This window comes from Acanthopagrus latus, chromosome 5 (assembly GCF_904848185.1).
Source record: "Acanthopagrus latus isolate v.2019 chromosome 5, fAcaLat1.1, whole genome shotgun sequence".
NCBI classification, from domain to species: domain Eukaryota; kingdom Metazoa; phylum Chordata; class Actinopteri; order Spariformes; family Sparidae; genus Acanthopagrus; species Acanthopagrus latus.
In genome coordinates, this window is record NC_051043.1 from 29,768,766 (window position 1) to 29,786,136 (window position 17,371).

General features: G+C 42.3%; 1 protein-coding gene across 1 annotated transcript; it reads right to left on the reverse strand.

Moving 5' to 3' along the window:
* Nucleotides 1–4,369: 4,369 nt before the first annotated feature.
* lrrtm4l2 (leucine rich repeat transmembrane neuronal 4 like 2) lies at nt 4,370–8,223 on the reverse strand. The gene is made up of 2 exons (XM_037098434.1): nt 8,030–8,223; nt 4,370–7,647 (listed from the first exon to the last, which is right to left on the reverse strand). Exons 1-2 carry the CDS (start codon nt 8,082–8,084, stop codon nt 6,035–6,037), a joined length of 1,668 nt encoding a protein of 555 aa, XP_036954329.1. The 5' UTR covers nt 8,085–8,223; the 3' UTR covers nt 4,370–6,034.
* Nucleotides 8,224–17,371: the final 9,148 nt, after the last annotated feature.

The window sequence follows — 17,371 nt, forward strand, 5'->3', positions numbered from 1 at the left end:
TTTACTGTAAAGTGTTTTCATTGTGAAAAACATTACAGGAATAGAAAGAAAAGAAAATGTTTTTTCTGTCTACGACTGCTTTTTAACATGAACGCAGAGCACTCATCTTTCTTCTCATTAAGCGACCCTGTATATATTGAAGTTTCCAGTGGGTAATGAATTGGAAAGATGAATATGAATGTACGAATATGTTATAGTACAAAATCGTTTTCTTGGAAGCTATTTGAGAACTCTGTGTGGTGGCACTCTAAGTAATGTCTCCTTGTTGGAGCAATGATGTTATTCAAAAGACAGTTTGCTCTCACCGCACACTGTAAGGTCTTTCTTACCATCGACGTGAACAAAGCAGCACAGAGCAATTTTTTCTCCTTTGAAGGTCCACTGGGACAAGTGACAAAAGCTGCAAAGCATTAGTATTCAAATGAATTTTTCAGGTGACATACAGTGCACAAAAGGTGGAGTAACAAAGAAATCCTGTTTGGGGAGCAGAGGAGACAGTGCAACTTTTCCCCGGACCAAACTGTGACCACTGTCTTTGAATGCTTTCATACTTGACTGACTCTATTTTCGGCTGACGCTAATTTTGAATTTAACAGCCTGGAACTCATTATTTTGACTAGCTAGCTCAAAGCTACTAGGACTACATGCACATCCTTAAATTCATAAGAGGGTGGATGTGATTCTAGTAGTTGTCGTTGCAGACAGACAGAAAGAAAGAAAGAAAGAAAGAAAGAAAGAAAGAAAGAAAGAAAGAAAGAAAGAAAGAAAGAAAGAAAGAAAGACAGAAAGAAAGAAAGAAAGAAAGAAAGACCCTGTTCTGTCTGGTGAGCTCATTTTGTCCTATTTAAGAGCTCTCTGGCTCAATGATCCTTGAAGAGATCCCTTCGAGTGGTTGGTAGGCTGTAAAGTACAAACATTACAGCGAGTGTTTTAATGAAATATGCTCACAGAGACGAGCAATGAGCATTTATGGAACATGACAGACAGGAACTGTTCCCAATATGTGGGAAGTATGCTAATTATCTTTCTTGCTCTGAGTTAGATGAAACAATTGATACGACTCTCGTGTCTGCGCTGCTTAGATCAAGCCAATAAAGTGTGTGCTTTGTTTTTGTCTGACAAATGTTACTTGTTGCTGGGTGTTTTTTTATGTCAGAGCATTTCACTTGTTTCAAGCTATTTTGTCCTTAGTCCTCCTCAAAAAATTTTTACCCATGATTATTATGTAATACAAGCTTGTATAATGAAACAACAACCAAATACATGAATGAATTTTCATTTTTTGGTGAACCGTTCCCTTAAATTCTGCACAGACGTGATGATATCGACCTCCTCGTGTTACCTCAGCAAGAAGAGTTTCAGAGCTCTGAACTACTCACCTCCTAAATGGAAATCAAGCTGCAAGATGGAATTAATATATATATATGTTTGAGGTCTACTGACAATAAAACCATGAGCAACAGTGTTGAAATGTCCTCTCCCTTTTTAAATCTCAGGCATAACCTTTGGCAAAGAGGAGCAGAGCGTTGCACACATGTTACCTTCAAATAGTTTCCCCCAGTGAGGGATGGGAATCAAAATTTCATGCCTGTCAGTGAGAGTTGAACAAGTTACCCCTCAAAGTGAGTATTTACAGGAAGCACAGGGAAAACATGCTGTATTTCTGGATGTTTCCAGGCACGATGCTTCTGATTCTGTTTTTGGCTTTGCTCATCTGCTCAGAGTGCCTCGTGGTAGAAGCTACCGTGGTAAACTCAAAAAGACATTTTCTTTCAGCGTCTCGGCGCATTAGGCTGTGCTGCTGTTTCAGATTCTGCAGGTCGAGTGTGGTTCTATTTGTGCATTGTTACACTAAGTCGATGCTGATCTCCCCCCAACATTTTTCATCTGAACAAACATCCCCAGTAATGATCTGCAGACCAGAGTTCCCTCATCAGCATTCTCCCTTTTCTCAGCTGTACAACAGCGAAAGATTACGAAACACGGGCAACTGCTTTTCATCAGTCACGATATGACAAATCAAACACTAATTACAATATCTGCCAAAATTAGATCAACAAATCATTTGTTCTGTACATATTACATTTTTCGTCCGGCCTCCGAGATTTTTCCATTGGCTGTTGGAAGAAATTCATCATAAGACCTGAAATATATGGATATGAATTCAGCTGGCAGCGTGCCTCCACGCCTGCCTGCAGGCTAAAGAAAGCCTGACTCATGTTTAGAAAGTGAATTATGGGAGATCATAAATTCTTATCTGAACAACCTTTGACCGGTGAGAAACTTTACTCGCACAGCACACGAGATGTATGAACATGCTAATGGCTGACAACAAGGAGAAGGAGTTAAATTCACCTCAGCACAGGTCTGAGAACAGCAGCTGTGGGGAAAGACTGAAGCAAGCAATAGATTATTGTTTTCAGACGAGAGCTACACGGGAAGAGAAAAAACACCTTTTTTTAAAGCTGTAGCACCAGCACTGCCTAATCCTCACTGGCTTAACTCATGCACATATGTCCCCTGGCGTAGGTTAATTTTCTCTCCTCAGTGAGCAAGGCGGAAAAAATGAGGCAGGGAGAAAAGCAAAGGAGAGGAGAGGACAGGAAGAAGACAGACTGAGGTGGGCTGATATCTTCTTAATAGCGTAACTGCTTTGACCTGAAACACCTTCTGTCCCTCAGCAGCCTGCTTCTATTCTCCCTTTTCCTTTCACCACACATGAGGAGAGTAGAGTCGGAGAATTCATGTTTATATAAAAGGGAGACTCTTAAAGGGACAGTTCAACCCAAAGAAAAATGACAATTCACTCATTATCTGCTCACTGAATAATGAAATTCTTGTGGTTCATGAAACATTCCTGGAGCCCTGCAGCAAAACAGAGCTGTAGCATTCTCCTACACAACTGAAGAAGTACAAAACGACCGAAAATGGTGACAAAATATACCTTTTTGTGAAGTGAAATCTTCACTGTAGCTGCTAAACTAGAAGTGTCAGCAGGCGCCCCGTCTGAAGTGTGTGCACAACATGTTTTCAGATCAGCGTGGGCCTTCTGGAGGCCCAGACTGGGCCAACTGTATCCAGCTATTTTGTTTTTGGTTGTTTGGTTGCCAACACAATCATCAAAATAAATGAATATGCATTTCTGTTGCAACTTGTGTTTGTTGAGATTAAATTTTCTTTTCGTTCATTCAGTTTTGTCACCTCCCAGTGTGACAGTCAGGTCTTAAACCTGTAATTGCCAGAATGTTACCCAGACGGTCCACGAGCTTGTTCACACACAACATTCGCAATAAAAAACATTTCTAATCAATCTGGGATTTGACTTGGATTACCCCAAACGATGTAACCAACAAAATGTCTCCGTTCCATTTCAACTTTCCATCGGCACTGGAGCAAGTAAGAATTATCATTTCTGTTTGAACTGTTCCTTTACTATGTATGCATGTATGTTATTAAGTATGAAATATTAAGTGTTAGCTGGTGGATTTAAGTGCTGGTAGATTCTGTCAGCTTTGAGCAACACGAGCCTTCTGCTCCCGCTGCATGTTTATTGTACAGAGTCACCAGAGATTGGTTTGGATCTTCACGTCTCACTCAAGAGCATATTCCCTCTGAACGCCAACATTAATGTGATGCAGTGTGGAGGCACCAATTACAGTATTCAGTTCAACATAAGCACCAAAGAAATATATGTATATATTATCTGCTTCAAATGATTTAATGTCATCCAGCGTCTCTGAAATATCTTGTGTACTATGAAACTTCACCGTCTTCCCATCAGCGTATGGATGAGCAGCTAATGACTGAGTTGTCATTTGTGGATGAACTGTTTCAGGGACTTTCATGTTATTCTTCACCATCGTGGACGAGCACAGAAATGGCGTCGCCTGCACGTGCTCCACATGCACTAAAAGCAAAAACCCACAGGAGAAAGAAGGAACAAAACTTGGCGTCTCCACGGCGGCTCTGTTGGGTCCCAGGGACCGAAGTGAGCCACCAACACCGAGTCGGACGTGTGTAACCCAGATACAATCAATACCGCTGTCAATACCGTCGTGCCACGAGGGGATAGAAGAGACAAGAGCCAGAAAATGAGACGACATGATGGAAAATATGTCAGCTCCCCCTCGCACGCAGCAGCAAATCCAATGAAATGTATAACATCAGGAGCACAATGCCTGGATTTAGAGAGGGGATTTCTCTCCATGTGAAGCTCCAGTCATCGATATTCTCATCACACACACACACACACACACACACACACACACACACACACACACACACAAACCTTCTCGTCAGTTCTCAGTGTTTCTTTTAATTACACAGTCATAATCACATAGAATGCCTAGTACCCATACTGTCATGTCTTTACACAAACAATGCATAATCATAATGATAGTAATAATCGATACAAAAGTCTTTATGAAAACCGACAGCATTATTTTTGACACACCAAGGCCTTCGTTAGACCTGACAGATTTATTTTTTTTTTCTGTTGTTTTTTTTTTTACAGCTTGGAAAATATCAGTCCTGAGATTAGACTCGTGTGTTTTAAAGGAACAGTTCACCAAGAGTTTAAAATTCAGTCACCATCTCCTCCCCCCACTTCCGGATTGGGCCTGAGGCGTTCTGTCATTTCTTTTTGTTTTTTACGTCACGACCCGACTCGACAAAGTTAATGTAAGCTGCAGCCTGTCATACGGTCGTTACCATAGTTACAGTAGTACAGATGTTTACCCTGATTACAGACGTGTACAGCGTAGGCGATCCTTAAAGCTATATTGTGTCTTAAAAGCTGATGTGAGTGAATCTGAACCTTCCCTTGACATTGTTTTTAGGGTTTTTTATATACATACATATATCTGGGGGGTTTTCATGGCTTTATTGTGATGGTACAGCCAAAGATAGATAGGAAATGGGATGAGGAAGAGGAGATGATGTGGAGCATTAAGGCCACAGGTCGGATTTAAACCCCGGGCCACTGCCGCGAGGACTCGACCACCATCTGAGCAACCAGGGCCATCTGCTTCTAATGTGCTCAGGTCGGGTGTCCGCGCTCTGGTCAGGAGCCATTTTACACATTACTGTCGTTTTCAACGTTTTAAAACAAGTCTCCAGCTACTTCAGCTGTTAAATGAGTTTTCTTTGTGTTGTTGTTTTGTTTTGTGGACTACGAAACTTTGCTTTCCATCAGCGTGGGCGGAGGAGATGATGACTGAATTCTAAAAAATTCACCTGAACTGTGCCCGTAAGAACAGTTTGTTTGTTGGGCTTTTTCCACAATGAACTGAAATACATCAATTAGAGCTGATGGTTTGATAAAAGACAGAAGCATCTGCAGGAGGGAGGATGAATTCATGCAACAGATCTCAGGACGAGATGCCCTCTCTGCCATTGCTCACTTCATTTATTTATTTATTTATTTATTTATTTATTTATTTTTTAGCAGAAGTGCTCCTTCTAATTGCTGCACCATGTGCCGAATGCAGAAACAGTTTGATGGGACCAATCTGTATCTGTGAGGAAGAAAAAGTGCTGCATCTCTTCCAACCAGCAGTCAGTAAGATTCAGGAGATCACCCCCACAACACGCTCACACACACATACACTCAAAGACGCACACACATCCTATATTTGTCCACAAGCTACATGATAAAAAAAAAAAACAGAACTAGCATGTAAAAAGTGGCCTTGTTGGTTGGTTTGTTCTATGGCGATATAGTTAGACTAAGGTCAGCCTCTGTACAGAGCTGACGTCTACTGTAGCAGAGATCCAGTCTTTAGATTACACGCAGCTAACCTGGCTGACCCCGCCACTGTTCCCGTGTCAGTCAGGGTGACAATTAGCTCCAAATATACCTCCGCAATCCAGTCTTGTTTTCTGTGCACATAATTATATTATACGATGTCCCGAAGTGTTTCCCCCAGAGCTGCAGAATCCGTCACCTCACATTAGAGATAAAGCCACTTAATCTGCTGGAAAAACCATTTACCTCTGCTTCACAAATTGCAGTTCTAGTCTCTTAAGGTGGACCTCAGACCTCGCACTCTATGGATCCCGATATGGTGCACGTGCACGGCCTCTCGTTCACCAAAGTGTCCATCGTCTCAGAGTTCGAGTGGTAGCTCAGATAGTACTCTTGCAGCTGAGAGTTAAGGTCCTGCTCCTGCTTGCGGGCCTTTTTCCTGCGTTTATGGTTGACTGAGTGCTGCTGCAGCTGCCTCATGGTGTTGGGGTAGCGCCTCCACGACACATAAATAACCAGAAGGATCAATGACACTGACAGGAACAGGGCTACGCTGCCCGCAATGATTTTATGGAAAGCCATATGTTCGAACTGTAGCTCTGGGGTAAACGATGTCGGGGGTTCAAGGGAGACGGCTGATATGGAGCTCACGGTCGTCGTCTTCCTGCCTGCTGCGGTCGGACGGACAGACAGCGGGGTTAATCCCTGCACAGGTGAGTCGGTCTGATCCAGGTGTGTGGCAGCGGAGGGAGAGAGGTAATCTGTGATGTTCACAGCCTGGGTTGATGTGAGAATGAAGAAGAGGGCAGTCGTTGATAACACATCTGACAAGTCGCCACAGGTCGAGTGATTCCTCACCACGTCCACCACCCTCTCGCCCTGCACAGACTTGGGGCTGCTGCAGATCATGCTGATGTCTTTGGGGTCCTTAAAGTTTCTGAGCCAGCCCATGAGCGGGCAGATGCTGGGGCTGCAGTCCCAGGCGTTACCTGCCAGGCTGATGGCGGTGAGCGACGTCCACGCCGCCACAGCTTCCACAGGCACGCTGCTCAGCTTGTTGGATTCGAGGTTGAGCGTCTGTAAGTTCGGCATGCACTGGAAAACCGCCGGGTCCAGGATCTGGATTTCATTCCCTGACAGGTCCAGTTTCTGTAGTTTCTGCCAGGTCCAAGGCACGCCCTGATTGATGGATCGAATGCGGTTCCACTGCAAGTAAAGAGCCTGCAGGTTGGTGAGGCGTGGGAAAATGAAGAAGTTAATCCTGGAAAACTGGTTGTGCTCCAAGTGAAGTTCCTTCAGCTTGTACAGTCCTAAGAAGGTGGTGCGGGTGAGGCTCCGCAAGCGATTATAACCAAGGTCCAGAAACTCCAGGCTGCGGCACTCCAGAAAGGTACGAATGAGGATCTGTCTCAGTCCGTTGGATCGAAGGTGGAGGTTCTGAAGCTTTCGCAGCCCATAAAAATGTCCTGGCTGCAGAGACTGCAGCTTATTATAGGATAGGTCCAAGTTCCTCAGGTTTGGTATGGCTCTGAATGTTTTATTGTGCAGATGGGAGATTTTATTGGAGCTGAGGATCAGTTCCTTGAGCCTGCGCACACCGTGGAAGGCTAACGCATCTATATCGTTGATGGAGTTGTGGTCCAAGTAGAGCCAGATGAGCTGATTGAGATGAGCGAACTGGTACGGCAGCAGAACCAGCAGGTTGTTATAGCGCAGAGACAGACCCTGGCATCCCGTGGTGATGTTCGCCGGGATGTCTTGGAAGATGCCCGACTCGCAGTAAACAATCTTCCCTTCGCAGCGACAACTGGAGGGGCACATCCTCTCCCCCTCGCTGAGCAGCAGCAGAGCAGCTGCCTGCAGAAGAAGACACGATAACCTCCAGTCCAACATCCCAGAACCTGTTGGGGGCAGATAGGGAGACACAGGCAGTCAAAGGGGGGGGGGGGGGAGTTTGTTTGAGCAAACTGCGTCTGAACAGAGGAGAAACGAATTCTTCTGAGAGCAGATCATGTAGTGAGGAGCAGCTGGAGGTCTGAGGCAGCAGACCTGCCTCATGAACAATTAATCACAGTCTGATGTTTTTCTACTTTTAAGATGTAAAAGCAAATATTCACTTGCAGAAAACATGCAGAGATAGAAGACACACACACACACACAAAATCTTTCATGCTACAGCAGATCTGATTTTTTCTTTCTTCAGATGTAATAAATTCAGTTTAGAACTCATAAATCTGCCACAGCTGAGAAATGTAAGGAAGAAAACTGCTCATCAAGACTTACCCATCGTTACTGAGGGAAGGAGTAATCCTCTGAAACAAGCGGATAAAGAGCACATTAAACTGCTCTCACGGGAGAAACATCGCAGCCTCACAGTCGCTCAGCATCACTCACGTCTTCTCAAATCTCAAGAAGAGAGAAAAAAAAAACTGAGAAAAGGATGCAAGTTGTCCGGCAGAGAGAGGACGAGCTGCACACTTCAGCCTGCTGTGTGCGCAATAACCCATCTGAGCGCCAGTAGACTGATGCACAGCCCTCCTCTCCATGCAGCCCCTCTCTCTCTCCATCCATCCTCTATGTCTCCCCCTCCCTCTCCCTCCTGCTCTCTCTGAGGCGGAGGCGTCTTTAAGCACACACATAAGCCTCTAATATAACACTATATTTATCAGGCGTGTATAATCAGCTGTCAGTGGATTATCTGTTGGAGTGTGATGTCTTGTTTTCATTGTTGTGCTCGTGTTATAGGTTAAATAACATCTGTGTGTGTGTGTGTGTGTGTGTGTGTGTGTGTGTGTTGTATGTAAAGGACCTCTCAGCAGGAGGGTAATATGAATTATTAATAACAACAAAAAAGAAAGTCAAATACCGGTAAATGTTGGCATAAAATCTCCTGCATTCACAGCAGACAAAATATATTTTTAATATTTAATTCAAATTTTAATCAGAGGAATAAGGGATTATAAACATGGTCCTGTAATGAAAACACTGAAATGATGTTTCCTTCCTTCAAAATAAGAGCGGCAGCATGATCCAAATCTGACATTCATTCATCAATAATTAAAAAATGTACAGGAAATCTGATAATCTGGGTCTTTTTGTTCCACATGTGTAGCTTCTTAAAATGATAATTATGTTTTGTATTCAGCTGTTAACTGAATGTTCCTGGTAGGTGTCTCACAGTGGCGGACTCGGGATGTTTGAGGGTCCGGGGTGAAAATGATTTTTTTTAAAAAGGGCAGCAGAGCGCAGAAAGTTTTGAAGAGAGGTCACTTCACCACGTGCTGACCACCCTGAAGTGTGCTTCAAAATAATAATTAATATGTATTTTTTAAAGCTGCTTTAAGAGGATCATAAACACAAAGTTAAGATGAAGACATAGCAGCTCAAGTAATGTTTCCTTCCTTCAAAATAAGAGCGGTAGCATGATCCAAATGAGACATTACCTGTCTCTCGCTTGTTAAAACGATGATCGTGACAACATCCAGCTGCTGAGCTGAAATCTTGTTTTTCTTTCATGTTCTGTTTAAATCTGTGTGAAATAGGACAATGACTGCTGTGATGTGAGCTCGGCTGTATTTACGCGGCCCAGCAGGGGGCAACATGGCATTTATGTGTTTGATTTATTTTTCTTGTGATGTGAAATGATGTGCGTTTAATCAGAGGCGACACGGCGACTAAAGTAACATTGACTGTTCAGAATTAAGGGGCAGCATGATCCAGATCCTCCAGTCATTCATTAACCATTTCAGGTATTCGTCAAACTGAAAAAATCGGGTGATTATGTTATATATTCAGCTGTCAAATAAATATAATGTCTTGTTTTAATTCACTTTCTGTTAGATGTTGTGCTCAGTGATGTTCTTCACCCTCATTTGTCCACTGGAAGGGCACGTTGTCATGTTTTATCTACCTGAGAGGGATCGACGAGGGCTAAAAGTTATCAGCAGAATGTGATGAAATGACAGTTTTGAAGTTGATGTTCTGTGCTGGAGAGATATCTGCTGACAACAAGAAAAGCCTCTTTCTCCCAGAAGTCAAAGCTCCTGCTAGAGGTGTAAACACACCTCTGCTCCCTTCAGGAGTCTGGCTAGCTGCACGGCTAACTGAGCTAACAAGCTAACAATGGCTACTGTCATGGATGTATAAACAGAATACAGTTCCACTGGCGTGTGAATTTAAAGAGCTCTGCAGTTAAAATACCTTACCTTACCTAACTATGATATTTCTTAATTTAATTTAAAAAATGATGTCAGTTTATGTTCTTCTGATCAACGACGTGCAACATGTCAGTGTAATAACATCCTGCTGGTGACACTGATGAGGACGATGATGACAGCGCAACTAAAATAATGTTCCCTCAAAATATGGAGGTGGCATAATTTATTTATGATGTGTTCATTTAAAATTGACAGGAAATTAAAGGAAGTCTGGTGATCGGGATTTTTGGCCCCAGTCTGTATTTCTTGTTAAAATGATAATGACGGGGATGATTTTCTCTTTAATGTCATGTTACTTGTTAAATTTATTGGATTAAAAATAGGTTTATGAATGCTGTGATGTAAATTAAGCTACATTTTCCTCCTGTCATTTTAATTTGCTCTTAGTCTCAGGTCAGTTATAATAAACGCTGCTGAATATGACTCACGACTCAAGACAACTGTAATCATAAAGAAAAAGAATAAATTAACAAAGATAAAATTGTTCCTTAGAATAAAATAGGAACAACACTTATATCGGCACAAATCAGAAAAATAAACAGATATTGCAGGTATTGACACAGTGTCGTCTGACGTATGATGGAGATGATGATGTTCAGAATAAAGGGGTGCACGATCCTAATCCACCGTTCATTCATGAATAATTTGAACCATTCATTAGAAAAAATGAAATAACAGGAAGTGTGGTAATTAGGGTTTCTGGTCCTCATCAGCAGCTTGTTAAATGATAATTATAGAGACAGTTTAGGTGTGAAGACAAGCAGCAGCTCCGATCCGACCGAGGCAACAGGAGGAGTCCTGCAGATAAAGAGTTAACACCTCCTGGTGTCTGGAGATGCTGCTGAAGACGTGGCAACAGGAGGATTATTGGTATTCAAATTAATGGGCCTCATGAAGAGAGGAGACAGCAGCCGGAGGAGGGAGGTGAAGAAAAACACAGGAGATGAAGGGGAAACTGTCATTCTGTGGTCATTTCATGCTCATTTTTCACACGTTGCTTTGTCTGCTCTGAGCAGACATCCATCAGATGTTTCCAGCTGTGTGGACGGTGTGTTTCTGACTGCTCAGCCTGGAGAGTCCGAGTTGTTCTGTGTGGTAACAGCAACCCCTTGTGCATGCGGAAAGAAATGTCCCGTTGAAAGAGCAGCTGAATGTGAGCTTCAAGCAGGGGGAAGCTTCAGACCCTTTGTGTAAACGCATGTTTGCATTGTTTTGGCCGATCGTCCACGTGGATCCTGTAAACACGCTTTTTTTAAACCTGGTCTCAGGCTGAAAAAATTGAAAATGCCACCCTTGCGCTCTCGTGTGGACAGCGAACCTGTATACGTTATGTATCGATGAAGCCATCGCCCCGCCCCTCGACCTCTGAACCCCGCAACGTCTCAAAACAACAACAAGAACAATGGCGGACTACATGCTTGTGTTCATGCTGCAGAAGATATGGAGCCTATTAGAGTTACTAGGCAGAATACTCTGCTGCTCTGCCACTACGCTGAGTGAAAAAGTATGATCGTCTTCCTGCTGTGTTCGGTTTCTCCGTCTACTGTCTGCTTGTATACAGCACACAAGCTTTATGTACATGCTCCATCTCTTCTTCTCCATTTTCAATCAAATTCAACACCTAGACCTGGAATATGAACTAAAGCCTGTTGAGTTGTTTACAATGGATCTGTTTGGATGCAAATATACTTGAAACGACGCAGCGGAAGACGGAGGAAAATTATTGTTTTGGTTCGTGTGTTCATGGACTTAGCAACCCACATGAAGGTGAAGTGGGTCTAACGACTCTGACACCCAGAGCTCACAACGACTCTGTGAGGTCACTTCCTCTCGGATGAGAGGTGAAACATCTTCAAGAAACTGAAACACCTCCAGTTGCCTACGATACAGCGCTTAGACTTTCACTGTGTCGTATGATCGTGTGTCTTCTTCTAATAATACTTCATCACAATTAGAAGCGCTGCATGAAAAATGCTCCTTCAGAAGAAGAACACAAGCACTGACAGCAAAATGTTGTAAAGATCCTTGTAGTACGTTTAAGAAAACTCATCTAAAGATTGAACTGTGCTGTTGTTGATTTAATTTACATAAAACCTGTGGTGGAAACTGTTGTAAATACTACGAACCACACAATCAATCGATTAGTGGACAAAACAATCAGCAGATTAATCCAAAATGAAAATAAGCATCATCGTCCTCCCACTACCAGAGGCAAATCCTGCTAGGAACATTTGTTTACTTTTACTGTAAGAATAGTTCTTGATTGCTGAATTACTTTCCACTACTGTCTGCAAATACACGCCTACTGCCAAGAGAGAAACCAGCCTCCAGATCACTCGTGGTTTAAAGAAATGAGTTAATGAATTCACTCCAATGTTTGTCTGGGAGTGGTAATATTCCTCTTCAAACATGATTTCCTGCGATGCCTGTGGTGGATTGTACCGAGAGGAAGTGATTCTGTGAGATTTGCTCCACGAACAGCACAGGAGGGAGGAAATCTGAGAGGTAGTAGAGACAATGAGCCATTTTCTTAAGATAATACCTCTCAGAGTCCTGGCGGCACACTCTGCAGCTGAAACGTGGAACAAAATCTGCTTTTCAAAGGCTGCCTCACACACACGTCTCAGGAGATCACATGTCATTCAAGAAGTGTGGACATGAAGAGCGGGATAAAAAAAATAATAAAATGTGCTGCTCGGTAATGATGCTGCAGCTGCGCAACAGAAGAACGCTGCACCGACTGTCAGTGATCAGGAGACTGCTGCACCAGAACCTATGTGAAAATAACCTGCCGGATCTTTGAATAATCATCTCCAGAAAGGTGGCAGCTATTATCTTCTAACTGACAATTACAGGCGACATATAGAGAAGGAAAAAAGGAAGGAAAAGTGGATAATAATTCACACTTTGATGCACAATTATCCTGTTTCAAACCCATCCAGAAAGATTGATTGTCCAGCTTCCATTATGTTAAACTGCACGACCTTTAGGAAGTTACAACAAGTGGAACTTTGGCTGTACATGTTGTGTAGCGCACATGTGAACTCACATGTTAAAGGCCTGCTGTGCTGGGTGCTATCTACACAACACACACCAAACTGGATCTGAAGTTTCTCCTCAACACACACACAGACAGATGGCCGGACAGATGGATGGATAGATTTATTCCTCCATTCCGCCATCTTTCACGGACTTCTTACCCCTCTCACCGAGTCATATTTTCTAAAGGTGAAGACGTGTCGACAAACTAAAACCAGTGTTGATGCAAAACAGCAGATTATGGCCAAATCTTAAATTCTCTTTTATATGATAGGACAGAAAAAGGATATGATAGGAAAACGATAAGTTAAGATAGGATAGGATAAGGAAAACAACGAGATAATACGTGAAGTACGAGTGACTCAAATTGTACAGTAGTTGTGTAAATGTACTTAGTTACATTCCATCACTGCGACTAACCCAGTGCAGTATAACATAGAAATAAAGTATAATACAAGGTGCAATATAGTGATACAGTACGACCCAGTGAACATAACGGCCAGATGTCACGTCTGAGTAAAAATAAGATATCGTCATGAAAGATGAAAAGTAAAAATATCTGATGTTAAATACACTTTAGTTTCAGAAGTACAAGTAAAAGTAACTTATCCAAACATGTACCTGTGTGTGTATATATAAATATATTTACATAATCAGTACTGCTATTAAACAGAATCACTACTTTTGCTCTGATGCATCACGTGATCGTCAAAGTAACTGAAGGTGTTAAATAAATGTAGTGGAGTGAAAAAGACAATATGTGCCTCAGGTGAGTGCAACAGGTGCAGTCAGTTAGAGAGAGATGTCCGCCTGTTTGCATCATGTTGTTCTGATATATGACAGCTGTTTCTCTGCAGTTTCTAATCTTACGAATGTTTGAAATGTTCAGTATTTTAATGTTATCAACACGGTACAACGACTTTAACTGAGAGCCTGAGGACCCATTAATCTACCGACAGAGTGAAGGGGCTTCAGAACATCATGCAAATACACGACTACGAGTTAAACTCAGGTGCTTCATTAGATTTTCAGCTCATTAATTTCATTCGGCACGTAAAAAAAAAACAAAAAAAAACAAGGCGGAACAAACTGAACGGCAGCCTGACGAACCGAAGGGGAATGAAAAAACGATGCTGAACGAGTGGAAGTTGAGTTATTTAGAAGATAAATTATAATTAAAAAATAAAAAAGACGTGTTGTTGTTGTTGTTGTTTCTGTGTGATAACATCCGAGGGAGGCGACGCACTTCACAGAGTCACAAATTAAAAAAAAGGGATGTTTAATGGAATTATAGTCGGCTGTAATTATAAGTGCGTGGCGATAAAAGATACGTAATGTCACACAGTTTGAATGATGGATGAATATAATCTCATTAAACTGCCCTTTTTAAAAAAAAATGTAATGACTCAAAGGAGAAAAGATTGTCAGTTTAGGCTCTCAGGAAGTCTCAGATTTAATAACTCTGCCAATATAATATCACACTTCATTGTTTATATATATTAATAAACAACAAAGTGTTGTATAATTGTATCACGGAACAAGCGGGAGCATCTTTGCTGACAGTAACATGTTGTCCTCCGCTGCAGTATCATGAAAGCACGTCTGGAAGGTTGCGTCACTCTTCTGTGTGTTTACGTTTGTGCACACACACACATCAGACAGGAACACATCACCTGCACATCTAAACACACACTTCTGCTCTCACCTGCACTGCATCTGGATGTATGTCTGCCTTCTCTACAGTGTAATTGAACCAGATAACACTCAGCATGCAGAGCTCAAAGTGTCAAAAAACCCCACAATATCTCCTTACAGAAACCATGAGCTAGTTCCTGGAGATAATCCACAGAGCTTGGTGTTGTTTTATTCGCTGTGCAGGAGGAAGTGTGGATCCACTCAGTTAGCGAGAGACTAGCTCACCAAGCTACAGCGAAGACGAGGAGGACGCCATCGGTGTTTATGTCCCGTGCCGTCATGATCAAGAGCCTCCTGAGAGCCTCGTGTCATTCCTATATCATTTCTAGTGTTGGGCAGCAGCACATTACGCAGTCATATATCACTGTCAGTCATTCATTAGCCGTAACCACTTATCTTTTACGGCAGCTCTCTTCAACTAGCAGCACTTTAACAACCTCATTCTGGCCCTTTGTCTGCGTCCAGGCACAAAAATACAATATTTTTTATTAAAAGGTGTTTTGTTTTTCACAGTTTTACAGCCCAGACGAGGTGAAAGTTCAGAGCTGTGGGACTTTACTTTTGTCTGGCTAAGAATCGTTGAATATGCCTGATTTACAGTCCATAGTTCATCACAAGGTCAAGACAAGGACTACATCTTCAAATTCAGAAATATTACAATTAATATATCAAGTAATGCAGCTGTACTGCTTTGCCAAATTGCTGTAGGCTGAATTATGACGGCGTGTATGCGCGGCACGTCAGGCTAAAGGCTAAAAGTCGGAAGATGAGGGAGGCAGGAATGTCTCAGTCAAACACAAAGAAGAGTGCAGTCTGTGGCAAACTTTGTGCAAACAGCAAAAAGATTTACGAGAATACGACGTGTGAATCACTGAAGCTTCTGACACGACAGCACAGTGATGTGAAGAAGCTCGTTTCTGGGTTTGTTACGTCATGGACGAGATGTCACGTACGTAAAACTAATGTAGTAATATAACAAGTAACGTAACTAAGTAAAGGGAAACTTCCTACTTGTGCCCAACACTGAACATTTCCCAATATTACAACACATTTCCAGTTTTTATCGGGTGACTTTTGTTCATTCATCTGTATATTTTTTGATGTAAAGCTCTTTCTAACTGTGTGTTTGATGAAGAGCTTTAGACATGAAGTTTGACTCGTTCTCCGTCCGTCTCTGACCTGCTGCCCCTCATGGTTCGTTTGATATTCTGGTTTAGAAAAGTCTTTTTTTTCTGCATGTAGGTCCTCGATCTCATCGCCCCCCACACACACACACACACACACACACACACACACACACACACACATCTAGGACTGTGTGATGCAGGATTTAAATGCAGAGGGCCATTATCATCATCTGTATAATGCATCACTAACAGATCCCCACAGACTTCAATGCAGAAGTGTGTTTTCTTATGCATGAGTGTGAAAAGGTAGGCGAGAGTTTTGAATCATCATCATCCGTCGAACGTTTCTGAAGAGCAGCGCGTTAACCTTTAAACCAGGCGCGTTTTTAAAGCACCTTTTTTTCCTCCCAAACCTCGTGGAGAACCGTGCAAAGAAAAAACAGTTCTCTGAAAAATAAAACTGAATCTGAAATGGGGTCAGAGGAACAACTTCTAAGTTTGCAATCTGAAAACTTCAGGAGTCCTCTCAGCTCTCTGAGCATCCTCCAACTTTAAAAATGGAGCATGCACGACACGATCGATTGAGCCGTTGTGAGATGAGGATCAATTTTAAGGACATCGCTTCATACATATAATCAGAGCAGAGTCAATATTCAGCGCCGAGTATATTACCAGACAAAAAGACAGAGAAGTGTGTGCAGTGCTTTTCTTTTTTTTTTTTGTGCCTCATTTGAAGTGGAGACGCAGCGGGGGATGAAGCGCCAGATGTTTCGGGACGAGCCCTCTGTCTCAGAAATGTTTACCTTCTGCTCGCTAGTGTTGTGTGTAATTCGCCGGATAATTGAAGTAACACATTTAGAAGTGAGGGTCAGAGAATGAAGAGATCCTTTGATGCTGTTTTGTGCTGATTATTTCACTTTTTTAAAAAAAAAAATACATTTCCACAGTGTGTTTCAGTGGGATTCATTATGCTTCAAGAAAGAAGCAGGTCCTTCCCTTGCTCTATTATTCAGGGCTCAGTCAGTCACAGACAGTCATTAAAGTTTCATAGGAAGCAATTTGGAGGCTGAGTTATTTGCAAAGCGAGGTGAGTGCATACGGTGGTGCCATACCTTTGTTTTACGGCTGTGGCTTCATGCTTTTCATGTCAACAGTCTGCTCTCTCGCAGGGTTTCATTTTGACTTGAGGGAACTTTGTCGAGAGCTACAGAGTCACAGAAGCACAAGTCATTTTATCTGAAGGATGTTTTGACACCCGGCAGCTGTGAGATAAAAAGCAGGAAAACATTAGAGTGGAAAATAATTTTTTAAAAAAATAAAAAATACAGTTAATACTGTGATATTCCTTCCAGTGTTGGGAGTTACACTATTAATATACTGTGAAACTTAATTATTGATCCGTGCAAAAGCAAATAACCCCCCAGAAAAAAGAAGCCAGATGAAATGTGAAAGTGGGTCATGTCAGATTTGTTCAACAGTATAAAGCAGAATTGATGAACAGGCCAGATTTTAAGAGGACGCAGCACAACAGATAACTGCACAGCAGC